This window comes from Heteronotia binoei, chromosome 6, assembly GCF_032191835.1.
Source record: "Heteronotia binoei isolate CCM8104 ecotype False Entrance Well chromosome 6, APGP_CSIRO_Hbin_v1, whole genome shotgun sequence".
Lineage (NCBI taxonomy): Eukaryota > Metazoa > Chordata > Lepidosauria > Squamata > Gekkonidae > Heteronotia > Heteronotia binoei.
Window position 1 is genome coordinate 141885583 of NC_083228.1, and position 24007 is coordinate 141909589.

Here is a 24007-nt window from a genome sequence, read left to right on the forward strand (position 1 = left end):
TCCAGTGCTATAATATCCTTTTTGAGGTGCGGCGACCAGAACTGCACACAGTACTCCAAATGAGACCCGCACCATCGATTTATACAGGGGCATTATCCACTATAGTGACCTCTCTCGGATTGTATTCAATCTCCAGGTCGGGCCCAAGGGAGGGGGGGGGGCACAGAGCCTCCCCGTCAGCCAGCCTCAAAACCAAAGTAACAGGAATAATTTTTATGAAACAGTAATAAAGCACTTCAACCAAGACACATCGTTAGTGGCGCATCCAAGCAAGAACGGCTGCCCCTCCCGATACCCAAAGTCTCTTTGTGACGCTATCGAAGCAGTTTCTTCAAGCAAGAGGGTCGGGAGGAAACATCCCACATAAGTACTCTTAAAAGAGTCCAGTGCTCCAATTGAAGAATTTTTTAATTCGATGCAGCGTCAATTGTATTGAAGCGAAAGAGAGCAAGTGTATATACTGCCTGGATATGAAGGGTACTGGAATTTGATTATATGAAGCTTGTGAAACGAGGATACGTGTACGGCCTCGTTGCTGGATATTACTGCTAAGTTGCATTGAATTAAAGAATTCTTCAGTTGGCGCACCAGACTCTTTCAAGGACAGCTCTGCCAGAGCGATGGCTGACCCAAGGCCATTCCAGCAGCTGCAAGTGGAAGAGTGGGGAATCAAACCCGGTTTTCCCAGATAAGAGTCCGCACACTTAACCACTACACCAAACTGGCTCTCAAGAGACAGACACCCGGTGAGGTGGGTGGGGCTGAGAGGGCTCTCACAGCAGCTGCCCTCTCAAGGACAACCTCTGCCAGAGTGATGGCGGACCCAAGGCCATTCTAGCAAGTGCAAGTGGAGGTGAGGGGAATCAAACCCGGTTCTCCCAGATAACAGTCCTCGCGCTTCACCACTACACCAAACTGGCTCTCAAGAGACAGACACCATGTGAGGTGGGTGGGGCTGAGAGAGCTTTACAGCAGCTGCCCTTTCAAGGACAATTCCTGCAAGAGCTATGGCTGACCCAAGGCCATTCCAGCAGCTGCAAGTGGAGGAGTGGGGAATCAAACCCGGTTCTCCCAGATAAGAGAGCTGTGGCTGACCCAAGGCCATTCCAGCAGCTGCAAGTGGAGGAGTGGGGAATCAAACCCGGTTCTCCCAGATAAGAGTCCTCGCGCTTCACCACTACACCAAACAGAGCTCTGTATTTGGTAGACTCTGGGCCCATCCAAGCAGGTGGTTCTTACTCTTCCACGCAGCCTCATTCTAATCATCGATATACTCAAAGGGCTCCGGGGGCTCTGGTTCCTGCTCTTCCTCCTCGATCTTTGGCCCGTGGGCGGCCACTGGCTCAACCAGCTCTTCTGTGTCCTCGCTGGTGTCTCGCAGGACGATGATGCCGCCGATGGAAAGCTGGGGAAAGAGAAGGTACACGGTCAGTCCCTGGAGGAGCCAAAAACAGAAGCACCAGGAACTACCAACTAAGCAAGAACTGATACTAGAGGCAGCTGAGTGTCATGAGCCCTGATGAGGGGGAACTGGAAGAGTTAAGACCAGGAAGAGTTGTCTACCAGCTCCTCAGCCGAATGTCCAGCAGCTGGCCCATCAATCACTCTCCCCACATTCCAGGCACCACGCCAGCTGCTGACAATCAATCTCCTCCAAACACTCTCCCCACATTCCAGGCACCACGCCGCTGCTGACAATCAATCTCCTCCAAACTCTCCCCTCCCATCTCAAGAGTGCAGAGCCAGCTCCGGAAAGAACTTTCAGAGCGAAGACATGAGGCATGCCGGTGCTTCAGATCTCTCAGTCCCGAGTTCTAGAAGAGTCATGGCACCCAGGGGGCAGGCTGATTGAGGCTCCCATATAACTCACACCCAGGACTTGGCAACCTCGTGGAAGCAACAAGTCGATCCTCTGGCATGTATCCACGCTCCTTCCTGATTCCGATCCTGACCTGCTTGAATTCCTGGGCACCCTGACCCCTTGGCTTTTGGACACTGACTTCTGATTCCGGTTTGCAATTTTGCTTTGGTGACTTGGCCCCTGCTTGACTTCCTGGACTTTGACCTTGGACTGGCTTTGGACTCCCGCCTGCTGCGCTCTGAGAACGTGACACTGAGCTGGATTATCTATCTTCTCTACTGAGAGGCAAGACGATGGAAGATGCTAAAAAGTATTGGGAACCACTGTATGCGTGGCTTGACACTTCTGCTTGAACTCCCAATTGCTGTCATCCAATGAAAGTTGCTATTTTTCATTTTTTTGTACTCGTGTTATAATTGACACGGATGTATATAAGCTAAACTTACAGTATTTACTCTTTATTTCAAATGCAACTTGAATCTTTTTGAATTGTCTCCTATATGGGGCTATAGAGAGCCTTGTGGCGCACAGTGGTAAAGCTTGCAATACTGCAGTCGGAGCCCTCTGCTCACGACCTGAGTTCGATCCCAGCGGAAGCTGGTTTCAGGTAGCCGGCTCCAGGTTGATTCGGCCTTCCATCCTTACGAGGTCGGTAAAATGAGTACCCAGCTTGCTGGGGGAAAAGTGTAGATGACTGGGGAAGGCAATGCCAAACCACCCTGTAAAAAGCTGGGTTCAGGTAGCCGGCTCAAGGTTGACTCAGCCTTCCATCCTTCGAGGTCGGTAAAATGAGTCCCCAGCTTGCTGGGGGAAAGTGTAGAAGACTGGGGAAGGCAAGGGCAAACCACCCCGTAAAAAGTCTGCTGTGAAAACGTGGAAAGCGACGTCACCCCAGAGTCAAACACGACTGGTGCTTGCACAGGGGACTACCTTTACCTTTTTATATGGGACTATGATACGCAGAATGTAATTTTTCTACAGTCATACGCTTGTTCCCATTTCCTCTCTCCCTACCTTTCCATCCCCTTTCCTTTTATTATAACTCTGATAAAACGTTTGAACCGAAAGCTGGGTGAGGAGACGCCTTTCCTTTTAGCGGTGGATCGCAACTGCGTGACCGGTCCGGCGGCCAGGTTATAAGCCGAGGTTATAAGCACTATGGCACCCCTTGACACCTCTCCTGATGCCCAAGTATTTTCAGAAAGTGGTGAGGCCAGGCGAGGCTTCTGATAGGCCAATGGAGATGTCACTGGCTGTGTGGATTTTAAAAATGTAATTTTGGCAGCAGCTGGCACCACAGCGCGATTGGCCCGCAGCCATTCCGTGGAAGCAAGATTCACTGAAGTGCAATACAAAATATAGAATTTATATTAACTGTGTAAAAAGGTCAAGGTAGTCTCCTGCGCAAGCACCAGTCGTTTTCGACTCTGGGGTGACGTTGCTTTCATAGCGTTTTTATAGCAGACTTTTTTACAGGGTGGTTTGCCATTGCCTTCCCCAGTCATCTACGCTTCCCCACCCAAGCAAGCTGGGTCCTCATTTACTGACCTCGGAAGGATGGAAGGCGGAGTCAACCTTGAGCCTGCTACTGAACCCAGCTTTTTACAAGGTGGTTTGCCATTGCTTTCCCCAGTCATCTACACTTTCTGCCCAGCAAGCTGGGGACTCATTTTACTGACCTCGGAAGGATGGAAGGCGGAGTCAACCTTGAGCCGGCTACCTGAACCCAGCTTTTTACAGGGTAGTTTGCCATTGCCTTCCCCAGTCATCTACGCTTCCCCCCCCGCCCCAAAGCCAGCTGGGTCCTCATTTTACTGACCTTGGAAGGATGGAAGGCTGAGTCAACCTGGAGCTGGTGACCTGAACCAGCTTCCGCTGGGATCGAACTCAGGTCGTGAGCAGAGGGCTCCGACTGCAGCGCTGCAGCTTTACCACTTTGTGCCACGGGGCTCTGTGTAAGGCAGAGAAATGCATCTACTCGTTGCAAACACAGTAACGTATAAATCGCAATAGCCACATTTCCAGGATTCTGTGTAGACCAGGGGTGTCAAACTCATTTGTTACGAAGGCCGGATCTAACATAACTGAGGCCTTGTCAGGCCGGGCCATGTGTTTAAGATTTAAGATTAATTAAGATTAGGCAGCAGAGATTAAAAAAAAAAGATTAAATGACAAAGACAAAAATGAGTAAAGATTTTTTTAAAAACTTTAAACCTGCTTAAAAATTAGCACTGTTGATCTTAAAGGTGCTTTCTTCCTATTTCTCCCCTGGGATCCAGGGAGCTGGGCAAAGGAAGCTCTGGCTCTTTCCTTCCTTCCCCAGAGGACCAGGAGGGGAGGAGCCTCAACCAATGGAGAAAATAGAGGTTTTGCTCTGTAGCTTCTGTGCCATTGAGCAAGCCTTGCAAAGCAAGTTGAGATACAGAAGGAAGCAAGAGAGAGGGAGAGAGGGAGAAGGAAGCAGACGACAGCCAGTTGTTTGTGGGCCTGATTCAGGCCCCCGGGCCGCATGTTTGACACCCTTGATGTACACAGTGTCTCTTGAAAACCATGTGCTGTGAAGCTCCTCCAGAAAAAACATCCAACTTCAATGTGACAGACCAACATGTGCAAATAATAACCGATAAATATTCTGGAGCTAATGCACTTTAAAGAGATTTCACAGAAAACCAGACAGAGAGAAAGAACTTGGCCATTGCGATTTATCGGTTACTGTGTTTGAAATGAGTAGATGAATTTCTGTTAATGGCATTAAGTATTTGTACTGCGTTACGTTGTTACTATAGGGTGTTTTTACGCTGACAGTTTGTGACTCTCTATCACCGCATTGGAAACTCACCTTTCACATCACCTAACGTTCTCACAACAGTTTTGCATTGTTGCTGCCCGAAGCATCTACATTTGTTTCGGTGAGATGAGTTCCGGCACAGCTGCTGTAATGTTTTTTCCTCAAAACTAGTTTGATCCGGTCCATTGCTCTACAAGCGTTTCAAACTTGCATTGTAAAACTTTTCATGCATTTTAAAAGACTCCTCCAAAAGCCACAAGCTGTAGCAATTTGCATGAGAAGTGACAGCACTTGAAATTTTTTACATATCATTGCTTGCCTCATCTTGTAATTTAAATGTGTATCGTTTTTGCAGTGCTGACACCATTTCCCAAGCTATCTTATACATTTAAACTAAGCACTGGTATTCCGGCTGCCCTCTGATCAGAGACCACCCCCCCCCCCCAAATTGAAACGCTTTCAGCAGGAAATATAAAAGTTTGGCTACGCAAATGAGCGCAGCAAATCCACCAATGTTAAAACGAAAATAATTAAAGCGGAACGGTGGCAGGCGATTGGAGCAAACTGAATGTAAAAACACCCTTAGATTGTATATTTGCAATGGTTTTTCAGTGAATCGTGTTTCCACTGCCATTGACACGGAAGCCTGTCTAGAGTTCACCGGCAGCAGCTGTTCCGGAGCAGCTGTTCCGGAGCAGCAGTTCCGGAGCAGCTGTTCCGAGTTAGGGACTCACGGTCTTAAAGGGCTGGTAGCGGCAGCTTTCCGGCATGGTGAGGACCTTCAGCTGGGCGGGCATGACCCGGGCCGGGTTGTCCAGCAGCTGAAAGGAGGGCTCGGGCTCCTTCTTCTTCTCCTTCTCGTCCTTCTTCTCCGTCTCGTCCTGGGAGAAAGAGGAAGGGAGACTTTTGTCAAATCCGGCAGCACGGCTGTTAACTGCATTGCCTTTGCGGGCAAGCGTTCAGCCAGTGCTGTGCCAGATACACCGGCTACCTACTGAGTACCGGATCCGCTTCAAGGTACTGGTACTGACGTTTAAAGCCTTGCGCAGGTCTGAGAGCAACATAGCTGAGGGACCGCCTTTCCCCATACACGCCCCAGAGGTCGCAGCACCTCCTGAGCACCCCTGGCCCTAAGGATGCCCGGCTCGGCTCGACCAGGGTCAGGGCCTTTTCAGCCTTGGCCCCTGCCTGGTCAAATCAGCTCCTGAGGAGATCCGGGCCCTATCTGAACTACTGCCATTTTGTAGGGCCTGCAAGACGGAGATGTTCCGCCAGGCTTATGGTTGAGGCAGTGGGCGTCCTATTGTTCCATCATTTGGCCTCCCTTGGGGGGACATCGTGCCCTTGTGATAACACTGTACCTTATCGCAGCGCTATCGCCATCACTTAAGCGTGTGCTTATAACCGGCTACTTGACATGCTGCGCCTTTTTTCGCCGACGGTGCATTTTATTTATTCGCCGATGGTGCATTTTTATTTATTGGTTATTGTTTTTACTGTTTAATTTTATTGTGGTATTTTAACTCTGTTTAATAGCTTCGTACTGTTACTATGATATGTTGCGATCCGCCTTGAGCCCGGTTACGGGAGAAGGCGGACTAGCAAACCACAAAATAAAAATAAATTAAAATAAATAAATAAATAGAATCGTGGCTCCAAATGAGGCACGAGGATGGCAGCCCTCAGACAGATGCTCAGGGTGTGTCCACAAAACAACGGCACTCATGGCTGGCTTCTCTGCCACGCCTTCCAGGGTGTAGGGAGAGCCAGTTTGGTGCAGTGGTTAAGTGTGCGGACTCTTATCTGGGAGAACCGGGTTTGATTCCCCACTCCTCCACTTGCAGCTGCTGGGATGGCCTTGGGGCAGCCATAGCTCTCGTAGGAATTGTCCTTGAAAGGGCAGCTGCTGTCAGAGCTCTCTCAGCCCCACCCACCTCAACGGGTGTTTGTTGTGGGGGAGGAAGGGAAAGGAGATTGTGAGCCGCTCTGAGGACTCTTTGGAGTGGAGGCAGGATATAAATCCAATATCTTCAAGAAGGAAGGGAGGGAGGGAGGAGGGAGGAAGGGAGGGGGAAAGGACAGTGGCCATCCAGTCCAACACTCTGTGTCACACAGTGGTCAAAACCAGGGTGCCATCAGGAGGTCCACCAGTGGGACCAGGACAGTAGAAGCCCTCCCACTGTGACCCTCACACACACCAAGAATACAGAGCATCACTGCCTAGACAGAGAGTCCCAACACTGCCGGGGTGCCCAGTCAGCAGGAGCAGAGCAGCTTGTGGAACGTTCTGTGGAGCTTCCTCTCCCATTCTTAGCTCAACGAGGGCATTTTTCTGGGCTGTAAAGCTGTCTGGTAAGATGGCAGAAACGGGGAAAGGGCTGGGATTGATGGGCAGTGGGAGGAGCTATTTCAGGCACATTTTGCTCCCCACACATACGTGGCCTTCCTGAAGCCTCGTTAAAATACCTCCGGGCATGTGTCATGTTTTCCCTGCTTGCTGGCAGGTACGCTGCAGGGTCGCATGTTTGGACAACATGGAAGGAGGCTGTAAATTCCCAGAGACTCGGGTCTGGACAATAGCAAGCCGGGAGCCGAAATGCCAACAGATCAGCCACTGTTGTGTTGGGCCTGTGTGTGTTAGCCAAAAGACGCTGGCTCATATATCAGGGTAGCTCTTTGGCAAGCAATTGACTCTCAGCCACTGGAAAATGGATGTAATTAGGCTGCCTTCACCTTACAGGTAGGGTTGCCAGCTTCAGGTGCGTCCCAATCAAACATCCCTTGCTCTGAATAGCACACAAGTCAGAGACGTTCAAGACGCACGGAACAAAAATAGTGAGAACAGGAACATCCCCAAGGCATCCCACAAATACAGTTCAGAAATTAAATCACAGTCACTCAAATTTCACAGTTTCCAAAAGTTCACGTTAAAGGCGGTGTGGGTGTTCTCTGTTCCAAAAAAATGCTGAAATCATGCCATTCAATGCTTTTAGTCCAAAGAAGACTGGAAAAAACTTCCCAGAGAGGTGGGACGGACGGAAGGGAGGGAGGGGAAAGAGGGAGGGAAGGAGGGGGAAAGGAAAGGAAAAGAAGGGAGGAAGGAAGGAAGGAAGGAAGGAAGGAAGGAAGGAAGGAAGGAAGGAAGGAAGGAAGGAAGGAAGGAAGGAAGGAAGGAAGGAAGGAGGGGAAGAGGGAGGGAAGGAGGGGGAAAGGAAAGGAAAAGGAGGGAGGGAGGGAGGGAAGAAGGAAGGAAGGAAGGAAGGAAGGAAGGAAGGAAGGGAGGGAGGAAGGAAGGGAGGGAAGGAGGGGGAAAGGAAAGGAAAAGGAGGGAGGAGGAAGGAAGGAAGGAAGGAAGGAAGGAAGGAAGGAAGGAAGGAAGGGAAGGGAAAGAGGGAGGGAGGGAAGGAGGGGGAAAGGAAAGAGAGAGGGAAGGAGGGTGGAAGGAAAAGAAAGGAAAAGGAGGGAGGGAGGAAGGAAGGGAGTGAAGAAGGAAGGAAGGGAAGGGAAAGAGGGAGGGAAGGAGAGGGAAAGGAACGGAAAAGGAGGGAGGGAGGGAAGAAGGAAGGAAGGAAGGCCCTTCCAATCTCAGCACTGTAATCCTAGAAGACAGCTGAGGTGTTCCAGACTATACCTACCACTTCCATTTTTTCCTCCTCTTTTTCTCTTTTTCCTTTTCTTTCTCCTTCTTCTTGGCTTTTGCAGTGATGGACAGCACAGCAGTGGACACCTGTGTGGGACAACGACAGAGCCTTTCAGCAAAGCGCACCAAGAGACACACGCGGCTGGCGGCTACAGACTGGTCCACAGGGCCCAGGGTATGTTAGTTAGCGGTGCCATCCACAACGCTTCTGTGGCTCTTTCAATGGCCTGCTGTTTTATACTTCCTGGGTTTGACACGGTTTTCAATCTTGAATCCTTTAAAGCCCTCCCTGGCTCGGGGTCAGGGTATCGGAGGGATTGTCTTCTCCCATATGTTCCTGCCTATAAACTAAGATCCCAGGGAGAGGCTCCCTGGCCTGTCCCGTCAATCAATGAATCCCCACTGGTGGGTATACAAGAGAGGGCCTTTTGGTGGCAGCCCCGCAACAGCTCCCAAAGAAGGTGCCCCAGGTCCCGTCACTGTCAGTCTTCAGGAAGCAGCTGAAGACAGCTTCGTTGAGGACTGCATTCCATTTAAGCAGTCCTCAACAGTGATTCTAAATTCTGTTTTTTAAAATTGAGTTTATGCAGGACGTTTTTGGTAGAAAAAATCCCAGCAGGAACTCATTGGCATATCAGGCCACACCCCCTGATGCCAAGCCAGCCGGAACTGCATTCCTGCTAAACGCACAACACACTCACACACGAGTTTATGTATTGCCTACAGTACACTGCTCTGAGTTCCATACGGAAGAAAGGCAACTAATAAACATCTGAAATAAATACATCAATAAAAGATTGCGCGTTTACACTTGACACTTTTTTGCAAAAAGATATTCTGGGATACAGAACCTTTCAGAAGAGCTGTTTTGGGCGCATAACAGAACTCTGCACATGTGGTGAGATCTACGTTTTACAAAAGAGGGTGCGTATCTCTAATTTTAAAATTTTTTTGTTAAGTTTGAATATAAAAAGGGTAGGAAATGCAGGGTTACGGAAGCAAAAAAAAAGGAAAGGGGATACGAGATAGAAAAACCGCTCTCGATATTTCTGAGAAGAGAAACTGTCTATAACGAAACAGATGAACGACTGTGTTTTCTGTTTTTGCTTTCTCCCTCTGCTATAAATAAATAAATTAACATTAAGGATTAAGGAACTATATTTACCTTTTACGCTTGCGTTAACTGTTAATATTGTTAAACCAACTAGTTAGCTTTATTTTAAATGATGTTAAATTTAACCAGTCAGCTCTGCTTCAGGGTTGCTTCTTCTGCTTTTCTCATTTGTATGTACCGACGACGAAAAGTTCAGAAGCTACAGAATAGCTCAAAGCATATAACAAAATAAGAAGACTGCAGAATCGAAGGGTTCTAATGGGCAAAACTTTTAAGGCTTTCGGGTACAATATATGCTGCTGCCCTTTGTATTTTGTTTATGTTTTCTATCTCGTATCCCCTTTCCTTTTTTTTTGTTTCTGTAACCCGCATCTCCTACCCCTTTTTATATTCAAACTTGATAAAAATTTTAAAATGGAGGGTACGTCTCTCTAGACGCAGCGCCCGAGCGAGTGGCGTCCTTTCGGAATGAGTGAATCGCAGGGACTCTGGATTGACAGGGGCTCCCTCGTGCCCCCGTGTCACAGACCTGGCTTGGGTGCCGTGTGATGTGTGGAAAGGCTCGGAGCAGGGAGGCTCCTCCCCAGCTCAACGGCAAGGGTTTGTCACCAGCCGAGCCGAAGCTTTAGCACCCCCCGCCCCTGCAATCCCCAGGCCACCCGAGCATCCAAGACGCCCAGGGTTTCTTTCCCAGTCATCTGCCGACACTCAGACAACCCACTTTGGCCAAAGCCAGGCCCGAGCGGGGCGCACGTACCTTCTCTTTCTCCTTTTCCTTCGGCACCTCCAGAGGAGCTGGGTAGGCGAAAGTGGAGGGCTTGACGTGGATCTGTACTGCACTTTCCGGCATCTGCGGACGGAAGGGGATTCGGAAAGTGCCATTAGAGGCAAAGTCAGTGGCGAGTAAAGCAGCCGCCTCTTCCGGTGCGCTTGCAAGGGGACGCGCTTTAATCACGCAAGACGGAAACCACCACCCCTCCCGGAAGCTTCGAAGTCATTCCCCACCACCCGGTCGTCAGCTGAAACATCACCGCTCCATTAGACGACCACCTGCCCCCTGGAAGGCACTTCCGTCTCCAGCGACTTCACAGCGCACCACTCATTCTCTGGTACAGTTTCCTGGCTTTTATATTTTAGCTCAGGGGTGTCAAACATGCAGCCCAGGGGCCGAATCAGGCCCCCTCCAGAGGGTTCCTATCAGGCTCCCGAGCAACCGGCTGTCATCTGCTTCCTTCTCCCTAAATCTTGCTTCCTTCTGCACCATAGCTTGGTTTGCCAGGCTTGCTCAATCGCACAGGAGCTACAGAACAAAGACCTCCATTTTCTCCATTGGCTGAGGCTCCTCCCTTGAGGAGGAAGGGGGAGGAGGGAGAGCTTGCTTTGCCACGCTCTCTCAACTGCACAGCGGAGCTACTCAGACAAGCCTCTCTTCCTTCTACCGGCTAAGGCTCCTCCCCCTCCTGGTCCCCTGGGAAAGGAGGGAAAGAGCTAGAACTTCCTTTGCCCAGTTCCCTGGATCCCATGGGAGAAATACAAAGAAAGGGGAGGGACGGTGGCTCAGTGGTAGAGCATCTGCTTGGGAAGCAGAAGGTCCCAGGTTCAATCCCCGGCATCTCCAACTAAAAAGGGTCCAGGCAAATAGGCTTGAAAAACCTCAGCTTGAGACCTTGGAGAGCTGCTGCTAGTCTGAGAAGACAATACTGACTTTGATCGACCTTTGAGGGTCTGATTCAGTAGAAGGCAGCTTCGTATGTTCATATGTAAGACAGAGCTTTGGAGTGGGATGGTGGCTCAGTCATAGAGCATCTGCTTGGTAAGCAGAAGGTCCCAGGTTCAATCCCTGGCATCTCCAAAAAAGGGTCCAGGCAAGTAGGCATGAAAAACCTCAGCTTGAGACCTTGAGAGCCGCTGCCAGTCTGAGAAGACAATACTGACTTTGATGGACCGAGGGTCTGATTCAGTATAAGGCAGCTTCATATGTTCATATGTTCAAAGCACCTTAAGACCAACAAGTGCTAATGTTCTAAGCATGTTTTATTTTTAAGGTGTTTTTTTTTTAAATCTTCAATTGTATTTGTCTATGTCCTCTATAAAGTCTCTATCTCTGCTACCAACATGGCCTGGCCCAACCAGGTGTCATTTTTGTCAGATCCTGCCCTCATAACAAATGAGTTTGACACCCTGCTACTTCTGGGCAAGGTGAGCTTGTGGCCACAGGTGAGCTTTGGTGTAACAAAAGCATGAAATTCACACTAGGTACGGAAGACTGAAACCCTGTCCATCTCAAATCTGTCTGTTTTCAAATGCAGAGTCTGAGAGCTCCAAGGAAGGAAGGAAGGCAGGCTGGCAAATAGATGGTGGGGAGGGAGAGAGAGAGGTGGAAAGAAAGCAACTTTAACTTTAAAGGCATTCTCCATGCCAACAGAGACTCTGAATCTCAGAGCGGCTCACAATCGCCTTTATCTTCCTCCTCCACAACAGACACCCTCTGAGGTAGGGCTGAGAGAGCTCTCCCAGAAGCTGCCCTTTCAAGGACAACTCCTACGAGAGCTATGGCTTCCCAAGGCCATCCCAGCAGCTGCAAGTGGAGGAGTGGGGAATCAAACCCGGTTCTCCTAGATAAGAGTCCGTGCACTTCACCACTACACCAAACGGGCTCTATAGACACATGATGATAGTTGATAGCCCACACTTATTCATTTATTTACATCACTTATAGTTTGACTTTCTCACCGAGTCTCAAGGTGGATATTATTATTATTTTTTTTAAGGAAAAAACTTTTATTACAATACTACAACATAACATAACAACATATCAACCTAAATAACATATACATTAATCAACATAAAACTACAACAATGAAACCACATACTCATCTCATAAACACTCTCCCATTCACACAAGGAGTGTGAGGGTTTTATCAATTCAAATATCAATTATTCCAAAACATATCCTTTACTTTTGACCCAAAAATACATAGGATCCCATGCCTCTTTACATTTTTGTAAGTTACCATCATTTAATCTTGTGGACAATATATCTGATTCTGCAGCTTCTAATAGTTTGGATACAAATTCCTCTCACTAGCATCTTAGACATCTTCCAGTATTTTGCATATAGTATTCTTGCAATCGTAACTAAATGCAGCAGTAATTTTATCATTGTTTTGGGAATATTTTCTCTACATATACTTAAAAGATACAGCTCAGGTGTGTGACGAATTTTTACTTTTAAGATTTTTTGGGACCATGTGTTAATCTGGGCCCAGAATTTTTTGGCGTATTCACATTGCCACCATATATGGAATAGCGATCCCTTTTTTTTCTTGCACTTCCAGCACTTCTTTGAATAATTCGGATATATCTTGGCTAGTCTTTCTGGAGTGAGGTACCAGCGGTACATCATTTTATAAAGTTTCTCTTTAAAAAACCGCTTGACCTTGTTAATTTTAAGTTTTGCTTCCATAATTTTTCCCACTCCACGAGATCTATGTTGAAACCAAAATCTTTTAGCCATCTTATCCAGCTCTCTTTCACAATCTCTCCTTGCATTTTATTTTGGAGTAGCCATTCATAAGTTTTCGATATAAGTTTCTGATTGGTTTGCATTATTAAATCAAGGTCATTTAGTTTTTTAGGGAAACCTTTTTCTTTGTCCTTTTGGTATCTCGATTTCACTTGGCATTTTACCCACCAATCTAGCTTTACGGTATCTTCTAATTTCAAGATATTTTGCTTATCTAATAAATTTTCGTAACTATACTGGTTTTCCCAATTATACAAGGTGGATTATACAGTTCCAAGTCGATGCAATCGACAGCACATTGCATCTCGTAAGCAATGTAATGGGACTAGGAACTGCAGAGTTGTATCCAAGGGAGATTTGGGAGTTGTGTCATTCCTGCAAGCTGTTTACTGAACTGGCCTTCTTTATACAAGAACAGAACTTTCTTTCTTTCTTTCTTTCTTTCTTTCTTTCTTTCTTTCTTCTTTCTTTCTTCTTCTTCTTTCTTCTTCTTTCTTCTTTCTTTCTCTCTCTCTCTTCCTTCCTCTGTCACTTTTCCCCTGTCTTCCTCCCTCCCTCCTTCCTTCCTCTCTGTCTTTTCCCCTTCCTTCCTTCCTTCCTTCCTTGTGAACTGCAGAGACTGACCGAGAGATCTTGGGGTTGTGGTAGATAACTCACTGAAAATGTCAAGACAGTGTGCGATTGCAATAAAAAAGGTCAATGCCATGCTGGGAATTATTAGGAATGGAACTGAAAACAAATCACCCAGTATCATAATGCCCCTGTATAAATCGATGGTGCGGTCTCATTTGGAGTACTGTGTGCAGTTCTGGTCGCCGCACCTCAAAAAGGATATTATAGCATTGCAAAAAGTCCAGAAAAGGGCAACTAGAATGATTAAAGGTCTGGAACACTTTCCCTATGAAGAAAGGTTAAAACGCTTGGGGCTCTTTAGCTTGGAGAAACGTCGACTGCAGGGTGCCATGATAGAGGTTGACAAGATATGCATGGGATGGAGAAGTAGAGAAAGAAGTCCTTTTCTCCCTTTCTCGCAATACAAGAACTCGTGGGCATTCAATGAAATTGCTGAGCAGTCGGGTTAAAATGGATAAAAAGAATTCCTTCTTCACCCAAAGGGTGATTAACATGTGGAATTCACTGCCACAGGAGGTGGCGGCGGCTACAAGCTATGGCCAGCTTGAAGAGGGGATTGGATAAAAATATGAAGCAGAGGTCCATCAGTGGCTATTAGCCACAGTATATATATATATGTGTGTGTGTGTGTGTGTGTGTGTGTGTATCTATGTATCTATGTATATATACACATATATATTGACCACTGTGTCTTTCCATGATTCAACATGGCTTCTCTTATGTGACACAGAGTGTTGGACTGGATGGGCCATTGGCCTGATCCAAGATGGCTTCTCTTACGTTCTTATATTCTTATGTTCTTCCTTCCTTCCCACTCCCTCCCTCCCTTATGGTAAGTTTGAAAGCACATTAGGAGCTTTCAAACTTACTCCTGCTCCAAGAAGCATGGGCATTGCTGCCCAAAGCAAACTAGCACCAAACCGTTTTTAATTGCTATATTATAGTTCGTTGTATTATTTTAAATGTATAATTAGTGTATGATCGTGATTCGATTCCTTGAGAGCCGCCCTGAGCCTGCTTCGGCGGGGAGGTTCGGGACATAAACCTAATTAATCTAATCTAATCTCATGTCCTCTCGTTCTGCTAAGCAGCTGCTGGGGCCTGGGATGAGGGACGTTTGAGACCAAAGCAAGGGGGTTGAGCCGTTGAGTCACTTGCTTCGATGTTTCTTCAGGGAGAGCAGCCAGTGACACTGACCCCTGAGGGAGACGTACTTCGAGTAACAGCCCATTTTGGGAGTAGGAGTGGGGGGGGACACACAGATTTCCTGAAGGATCTAATACGAGGCTGTATTTAAGCAGCGATTTGGTGGGAAAGCAGAGGGCAAGCTACGGAATGCTGAATACGATTTTCTGAGAATCCTGGCTCTTCTTTCAAAAATGCAAATCTCTAGCCACAAGAGAAACATGAAAGCGCGAGGGCAACCTCTAGTGATATGTAGGTCACTGGCCCAGAGACAGATTAACTTTCTGTTAAGGGAAACTCGTGCCCTAATGCTGTTTTCGCTCTGAAAAAAAGAAATCACATCAACACATCGATACCAGAAGCTGCCTTCTACTGAATTAGAGCCTTGATCCATGAAACGCAGTATGGCCTACTCAGACTGGCAGCAGCTCTCCAAGGTCTCAGGCTGAGGTCTTTTCCATCACCTCCTGCCTGGTCCTTTTAACTGGAGATGCTGGGGATTGAACCTGGGACCTTCTGCGTGCCAAGCAGATGCTCTGCCACAAAGCCACAACCCCCTCCTTAGCTCTCCAGGGTCTCAGGCTGAGGTCTTTCCCATCACCTCCTGCCTGGTCCTTTTAACTGGAGATGCTGGGGATTGAACCTGGGACCTTCTGCGTGCCAAGCAGATGCTCTGCCACTAAGCCACAACCCCCCTCCTTAGCTCTCCAGGGTCTCAGGCTGAGGTCTTTCCCATCATCTCCTGCCTGGTCCTTTCAAATGGAGAAGCCAGGGATTGAACCTGGGACCTTCTGGATGCCAAGCAGACACCCTGCCACTGAGCCACAGCCCCACTTCAAGGCTCTCCATGTTCTCAGGCTGAGGTCTTTCCCATCCCCTCCTGCCTGGTCCTTTTAACTGGAGATGCTGGGGATTGAACCCTGCGACCTTCTGCATGCCAAGCAGAGGCTCTACCACTATGCCATGACCCCTCCTCTTTTTTTTAAAAAAAAACCCCATTTAGTACCAAAGGAACACAGGAGCTTCATCATGAATACACTATCCCAATTAAGCCAAAGCATAGGTTTTGTTATTTGGTGTAATTTATTCTGCTGCGAGCAGACACTCCTTGTGTGTTTTCAAAGCTACCATAAAGGGAGGGGGGGGAGGGAAGGAAAGAAGGAAGGAAAATAGATGCTGGGGAGGGAAAGAGGTGGAAAGAAAGCAACGTTAGCTTGAAAGGCCTTCCCCAAGCCAGCCAATGGGGGCGTGGGGGTCTTCGAGAGCCACACAATCTGTGTGAAAGCGCCACATGTGGCTCGTGAGTTGCAATTTGGCCACCCCTGTCCCAGCTCTTATGTGATAAGGGATGCATCATGCTGGATAAGCGAGGCAGTCTGTCCCAAATTTTGGGTTGTATCAACAGGAAGGAAGGAAGAGAAAAGAGGGAGAGAGGAAAGAAAAGACAAGAAAAGAAAGAAAGAAAAGGGAGGGAGGGAGGGAGGGAGGGAGGGAGGGAGGAAGGAAGGAAGGAAGGAAGGAAGGAAGGAAGGAAGGAAGGAAGGAAGGAAGGAAGGAAGGAAGGAAGGAAGGGAGGGAGGGAGGGAGGGAGGGAGGGAGGGAGGGAGGGAGGGAGGGAGGGAGGGAGGAAGGAAGGAAGGAAGGAAGGAAGGAAGGAAGGAAGGAAGGAAGGAAGGAAGGAAGGAAGGAAGGAAGGAAGGAAGGAAGGAAGGAAGGAAGGAAAAGAGGGAAGGAGGGAGGGAAGGAGGGAGAGAGGGAGAGAGAGAGAGAAAAAAGAAAGAAAGAAAGAAAGAAAGAAAGAAAGAAAGAAAGAAAGAAAGAAAGAAAGAAAGAAAGAAAGAAAGAAAGCAAGCCAAGTCTTTCAGGATGCTGAAAGCAACTGATGATGCATCACAAGACGGGGGGCGGGGGGGGGACACACATGGCCCAGATTCGGAGGCAGGCAATGCAAGTAGGCAGCAACTGAGGTGACAATAAAACATTTCTACCCTCCAAACTGAAAAGATGTTTCCCTTCAGTTTCTGCTGCAAAATAAACCCACCCTGTGCTCAGGAGCTGGCCACGAATGAATCTCCATTTGGTTTGCACATCGCTCTTCCTCCCCTCCCCACCCCGAGTGGCGGGGGCGGGGGGGGTGGAGAGGTTGAGTTCAAAAAACCTCAAGTCAGAATCTTGAGCTGTCTTAAACCTGCTGACCTCTCAGTTCTTCACTGGTGACATGAAACAGCTGAAACATAATTGATGGAGACAGATCATCTTCTTTTCTGTAGCCTGCCGGGGCTGTACAGGTCTCTGTGTGTGTGTGTGTATGTTCTTCTCCGAAGAGGAAGCTTGAAAGATTAACCTTTCCGTGCCCCGATGTGATCCTGCTCCTGCATTACTGACTCCTATTCTACTGGCTCTTGCCTTCAGGAACTGCACAGTGCCCCGCCTTTAATAGGGGAAAAGACCTTCCACTGCACTCCGCAAACAGATTCAAAGGGAAGCCGTGAGCCCTTTAGGGGAAAGGCACCTTTGGATGCGAGAACCAGGCTGGCTCGGTTACTCACAGGGCTGGATCCAGCTCCTCTTGGGAGTCCTAACCCTGCAAATCTTATTTTATTATTTGCATTTTGTTCATTTGCACCCTGCCTTTCTCTCCCGGCGGGGACTCAGAGGGGCTTGCGCCATTCTCTTCACCTCCGTTTTATCCTCACGACGACCCCGTGAGGTGGGCGAGGCTCGGAGTGCGTGACTGGCCCAAGGGCACTCAAGCAGGCTTCCACCGCATGTGGGGATTTGATCCGGGGTCGTCTGGGTACTGGTCCAACACTCTTAACCACACGGGCTCTCTTCATTGTAATTATCTGCATTGGATTTTGGGTGTGCTGCAGGAGCTGCGTGTAGGGTTGCCAATCCCCAGGTGGGAGCAGGGGATCCTCCCCCCACTCCAGGGTCATCAGAAAGCAGGGGGAGGGGAGGAAATGTCCGCTGGGCACTCCATTGATCCCTATGGGGACTGATTCTCATAGGGGCAGGGGTGGCCAACGGTAGCTCTCCAGATGTTTTTTACCTACAACTCCCATCATCCCCAGCCATCAGTCATGCTGATGGGAGTTGTAGGCAAAAAAACATCTGGAGAACTACCATTGGCCACCCCTTTCATAGGGGATAATGGAGAAACGATCGGTGGGTATCTGCGGGCTCCGAGGGGGCTGTTTTTTTTTTTGAGACAGAAGCACCAAATCTTCAGCATACAATCAGTGCCTCTTCCCAAAACACCCTCTAAATTTCAAAAGTTAGGACTAGGGGGTCCAATGCTATGAGCCCCAAAGAAGGTGCCCCTATCCTTCATTATTTCCCATGGAGGGAAGGCATTTAAAAGGTGTGCGGTCACTTTAAATGTGATGGCCAGAAACTCCTTTGGAGTTCATTTATGCTTGTTCCACCCTTGCTCCTGGATCCACCCGTGTCCTCCTGGCTCCATCCCCAGTATTTCCTGGCTCCACCCCCAGTGTCTCCTGGCTCCACCCCAATGTCTACTGGCTCCACCCCCAGTGTCTCCTGGCTCCACCCCAATGTCTCCTGGCTCCACCCCCAAAGTCCCCCAGATATTTCTTGAATTGGACTTGGCAACCTAGCTCTGTGTGTGTGTGTGGGGGGGATCAGGGTACACACATCAATGAATAAAACTGAGGGCCTTCAAAGAAGGACATGGGAAATTTGGGCGGGAAATAACAAGGAGCCAGTGTGGTGTAATTATGACTAGGGACTGGCCACAAATCAGTTCACGAGCCAAAATATGGCATGGACTTGGCCAAATTGGGTGGAGCTGAGAGAGCTCTCCCAGAAGCTGCCCTTTCAAGGACAGCTCTGCGAGAACTGTGGCTGACCCAAGGCCACTCCTGCAGCTGCAAGCGCAGGAGTGGGGGAATCAAACCCCGGTTCTTCCAGATAAGAGTCTGCGCACTTCACTACACCAAGCTTCCATCCTGCCTCTGGTACCGGAAGGAGTAGATACCCACCATGACTGGTAGCCACCGATTGCACCAGTCTCACTGAGGACCTTTGCATATCAGGAAAGATCTTATAGGGTGACGGTCAGGGCAGACACAGCCTGGGGCCGTGGCAGTTCTGAGCTGCTTTTTCACTTCTTAAGCAGCTTCATTTATTCCAGTTCTGTTATGCATGACGTGGGAGGAAGCTGGAGGGGAAGAAACTATCGGAATCTGAATTCAGCCAACCTGCTGACTTCTGAAGCTTCAGGAGACAGAGCTTGCCAGTTTTCAGGCGTCTTTCTCAAGCCCCGAGGGCAAGAAATGTGGTCCTTATTTGAAGACGATTCCCAGGAAACTCATTCGGTTCTCCACCCGGTTCTGGGGCTTTGCTTATTTTTCAACGTTTTATTATTTGTCGCATGGAACCGACTTAAAATGGCAAGATAGAAATGCTGCACACAAAGATACAAATATAGGCAAGCATCCAGAATCTTTAGTAGTCAAGATGTGTGTGGGTGCGAAGGGCCGTCAAGTCGCTCCTAGCTTATGGCGACCCTATGAATTCAATGTCCTCTAAAGTGTCCTATCTCTTTTTTTTTTTGGTAGCAGGAATTCCTTTGCATATTAGGCCACACACCCCTGATGTAGGCGATCCTCCAAGAGAACATAAGAGAAGGCATGTTGGATCAGGTCAGTGGCCCCTCCAGTCCAACACTCTGTGTCACATAAGAACATAAGAGAAGCCATGTTGGATCAGGCCAGTGGCCCCTCCAGTTCAACACTCTGTGTCACATAAGAACATAAGAGAAGCCATGTTGGATCAGGCCAGTGCCCCTCCAGTCCAACACTCTGTGTAACATAAGAACATAAGAGAAGCCATGTTGGATCAGGCCAATGGCCCCTCCAGTGCAACACTCTGAGTCACATAAGAACATAAGAGAAGCCATGTTGGATCAGGCCAGTGGCCCCTCCAGTTCAACACTCTGTGTCACATAAGAACAGAAGAGAAGCCATGTTGGATCAGACCAGTGGCCCCTCCAGTGCAACACTCTGGGTCACATAAGAACATAAGAGAAGCCATGTTGGATTAGGCCAGTGGCCCATCCAGTCCACCCCTCTGTGTCACATAAGAAAAGCCATGTTGGATCAGGCCAATGGACCCTCCAGTCCAACACTCTGTGTCACACAGTGGCCAAAAAAGCACAAAACAAAACAGGTGCCATCAGAAGTTCCATCAGTGGGGCCATTACACTAGAAGCCCTCCCATTGCGCCCCCCTCAAGCACCAAGAATACAGAGCATCACTGCCCCAGACAAAAGAACATAAGAGAAGCCATGTTGGATCAGGCCAATGGCCCATCCTGTCCAACACTCTGTGTCATACAGTGGTCAAAACCCAGGTGTCATCAGGAGGTCCATCGGTAGGGCCACGACACTAGAAGCCCTCCCACTGTTCCCACCCATCTCCCCAGCACCAAGAGTACAGAGCATCCCTGCCCCAGACAAAAGAACATAAGAGAAGCCATGTTGGATCAGGCCAGTGGCCCATCCAGTCCAACACTCTGTGTCACACAGTGGTCAAAACCCAGGTGCCATCAGGAGGTCCATCAATGAGGCCAGGACACTAGAAGCCCTCCCACTGTGCCCCCCTCAAGCACCAAGAGTACAGAGCATCCCTGCCCCAGACAAAAGAACATAAGAGAAGCCATATTGGATCCAATGTCCAATTTGGATCAGGTCAATGGTCCATCCAGTCCAACACTTTGTGTCACACAGTAGCCAAAAAACACAAAACAAAACATGAGCCATCAGGAGGTCCATCAGTGGGGCCAGGACACTAGAAGCCCTCCCACTGTGCCCCCCCTCAAGCACCAAGAATACAGAGCATCACTGCCCCAGACAAAAGAACATAAGAGAAGCCATATTGGATCCAATGTCCATGTTGGATCAGGACAATGGCCCATTCAGTCCAACACTTTGTGTCACACAGTGGCCTAAAAAACCAAGTGCAATCAGGAGGTCCATCAGTGGGGCCAGGACACTAGAAGCCCTCCCACTGTGCACCCCCCTCCCCGCCAAGCACAAGAATACAGAGCATCACTTGCCCCAGACAGAGAGTTCCATCAATACACTGTGGCTAATAGCCAATGACGGACCTCGGCTCCATATGCTTATCCATTCCCCTCTTGAAGCTGTCTATGCTTGCAGCCACCACCACCTCCTGTGGCAGTGAGCTTACAGGGGTCTTCTTACAGGGCCTACTGTAAACTCCCGGAAAACTGGCTACATCAGGGAGGGTGCGGCCTAATATGCAAAGGAGTTCCTGCTACCAAAATAGCCCTTGTCCTGCTGTTACAGCCTTGCTCAGGTGCCGCAGACAGAGGGCTTCAGCTTCCTTGATAGATGAAGAAGAAGATGCTATCCATCTCCTGTGGGGTTTTCCTCTTTTTCTGCTGCTTTCAACTTTTCTAGCGTGATTGTCGTCTCCAGTGATTCTCGTCTTTGTAACGTGAACAAAGTACGAGAACGCCAGCTTAGCCATTTTCGCTTCTACGAACAGTTCAGGCTCAATTTGATCTAGAACCCAATGGTTTGCCTTCTTCCCAGTCCTCGGTACCCGTAAATCTCTCCTTCCAACACCACATCTTCAAGGAATCCCCCTTTCTTTCTGTCAGCATTCTTAATTGTCCAGCTCTCACACCCACACACAGTAATGGGCAGGGCTTTTTTTTAGTAGGCGGGAACTCCTTTGCATATTAGGCCACACCCGCTGATTTAGCCAATCCTCCTGGAGCTTACAGGGCCTACTGTAAGCTCCATGAGGATTGGCTGAATTAGGGGTGTGTGGCCTAAGATGCAAAAGAACACCTGCTATAACCCCCCCCCTGGGAATGGGGAATACTATGGCATGAATTAACAACGTTGCTTGGCAGGGAGGCATCCCTAGGCTTAAAAATCTTTATCTAGCCCTGACCTGGACAGTCCAGGCAAGCCCGATCTCATCAGATCTTGGAAGCTAAGCAGGAGCCAACTGTGGTTAGGCCTTGGATGGGAGACTGTTCTTGAAATACCCAGTCGGGAGGCAGGGGCAGGCTCTATTCAGCCGAATATCTGAATATTACTTCGTGTGTAAATGGCGTCCCTTTATTGATAAAGTCTCAAAAGACAGCAGAAACCCTAATGACTCACACCATGCTATATTAATGTCATGCCAACTACTGTTGTAATTAGTTTTTTAATGGTTAACATTGTATGTATCCACTTCCTCACTATATATTGGTATATGCTATGCATCTGCTGATGTACTACCACCTTTGTACCTTGAACTTTATACCAATAAAGCTTTTATATTAAAAAAAAAAAGAATATCCTCCAGGCCCCCGATAGGGTCAGTCACCAGAGGTCAACATGACTTATAATAATAATAATAAATTTTATTTCTATCCCGCCCTCCCCACCTCAGCAGGCTCAGGGCGGCTAACAACATTTTATAAAAACATACAATAATAATAATAAAACCTTTAAGTTTAACAATATAAAACATCAACAATAAACTTAATAACATTAAAAACCAGTTCAACAATAACATTAAAAACCAGTGCACTTCCAGGTGCACACACACACACACACACACACCTTTTTCTAGCAAGATCCTTAGCTTTTAAGTAGTTTTTAGAAGGGTAGCCATGTCAGACTGTGGCAGAAGAGATGATGATATTGGATTTATACCCCACCTTTCGTTCTGGATCTCAGAGTCTCGAAAGTGGCTTACAGTCTCCTTTACCTTCCTCCCCCACAACAGACACCCTGCGAGAGCTCTCCCAGAAGCTGCCCTTTCAAGGACCCCTCTGTGAAAGCTACGGCCGACCCAAGGCCATTCCAGCAGCAGCTGCAAGTGGGGAATCAAACCCAGTTCTCCAAGATAACAGACCGCGCACTTCACCGCTACACCAAACCGGCAAGATTGGTGTCCAGCAGCACTATACAAATCAACAAGATTTTTCAGGGTAGAGCTTTCGAGATTCAAAGCAGCCTTTGGCAGACAGTACCTTACACCTTTGGCGTGTATCGTATACCTGGCTGGTCTCTAGAACTACTGGACTGGAATCTAGCCTTTGAGCGATAGCCTCTTCACGTGGACGCTTGCCAGCAGAGCATAGAGCAGCCCCAAACAATGGAGCTCTCGGTCTACTAAACAAAATTCGCTTTGCCTTCAATGCTCTGAGAGAAACCGGCTACCAGAGGCCCTCGAAAACCAGAGCTCTTGACAGGCAGAAACCAGTTCCCAAACATATTCTGGCTCCTGCCCTGGCCCACTCCCGTCACTGCTTCTGCCCCCCGCACAACATACCTTCAGGTCCTTGTTGAGGCCAATGACGCAGGTCGGGGTGAAAGCCAGCGACAAGAAGTGAGAGAGGGGGAACCAGAACCAGAACTGAGTGAAGACCAGAACTCCAACCACCGAAGGCATGTGCGTGTGCCCGGTCCGTGACTGCAGAGAAATAGTGACGTTGTGACCACCTGGGGAGAGAGGCGAAAACAAAGAGTAAGAACATAACGAGGGCCCTGCTGGATCAGACCAGTGAGGGTCCATCTAGTCCAGCCTCCTGCCTCACAAAGTGGCCGACCAGTTCCTCTGGATGGCCAACAGACAGGGTAGAGAGGCTGAGGCCTTCATAAGAACATCAGAAGAGCCCTGCTGAGCAGACCAGTGAGGGTCCATCTAGTCCAGCATCCTGCCTCACACAGAGGCCAATCAGTTCCTCTGGAGGGCCAGCAACAGGGCAGAGAGGCCAAGGCCTTCCTAAGAACATCAGAAGAGTCCTGCTGGATCAGACCAGTGAGGGTCCATCTAGTCCAGCATCCTGCCTCACACAGAGGCCAATCAGTTCCTCTGGAGGGCCAGCAACAGGGCAGAGAGGCCAAGGCCTTCCTAAGAACATCAGAAGAGTCCTGCTGGATCAGACCAGTGAGGGTCCATCTAGTCCGGCATCCAGTCTCACACAGAGGCCAATCAGTTCCTCTGGAGGGCCAGCAACAGGTAGAGATGCTGAGAACTTCATAAGAACATCAGAAGACCCCTGCTGGATCAGACCAATGAGGGTCCATCTAGTCCAGCCTCCTGTCACACACAGCGGCCAACCGGTTCCTCTGGAGGGCCAACAACAAGGCAGAGACACCGAGGTCTTCATAAGAAGAAGCCATGTTGGGTCAGGTCAATGGCCCATCTAGTCCAATACTCTGTGTCACATAAGAACATAAGAGAAGCCCTGTTGGATCAGGC

General features: G+C 48.6%; 1 protein-coding gene across 1 annotated transcript in view; it reads right to left on the minus strand.

Moving 5' to 3' along the window:
- The window catches only part of LOC132574479 (26S proteasome non-ATPase regulatory subunit 1-like), a gene marked incomplete at its 5' end in the record, with an annotated part of 261677 nt that overhangs the window by 13003 nt on the left and 224667 nt on the right, over positions 1-24007 (minus strand). Inside the window, 2 exons of the mRNA XM_060242832.1 lie at positions 10161-10253; positions 23075-23244. Of these exons, the coding sequence (XP_060098815.1) occupies positions 10161-10253; positions 23075-23244 (263 nt within the window). The remainder of the gene's footprint in view (positions 1-10160; positions 10254-23074; positions 23245-24007) is intronic.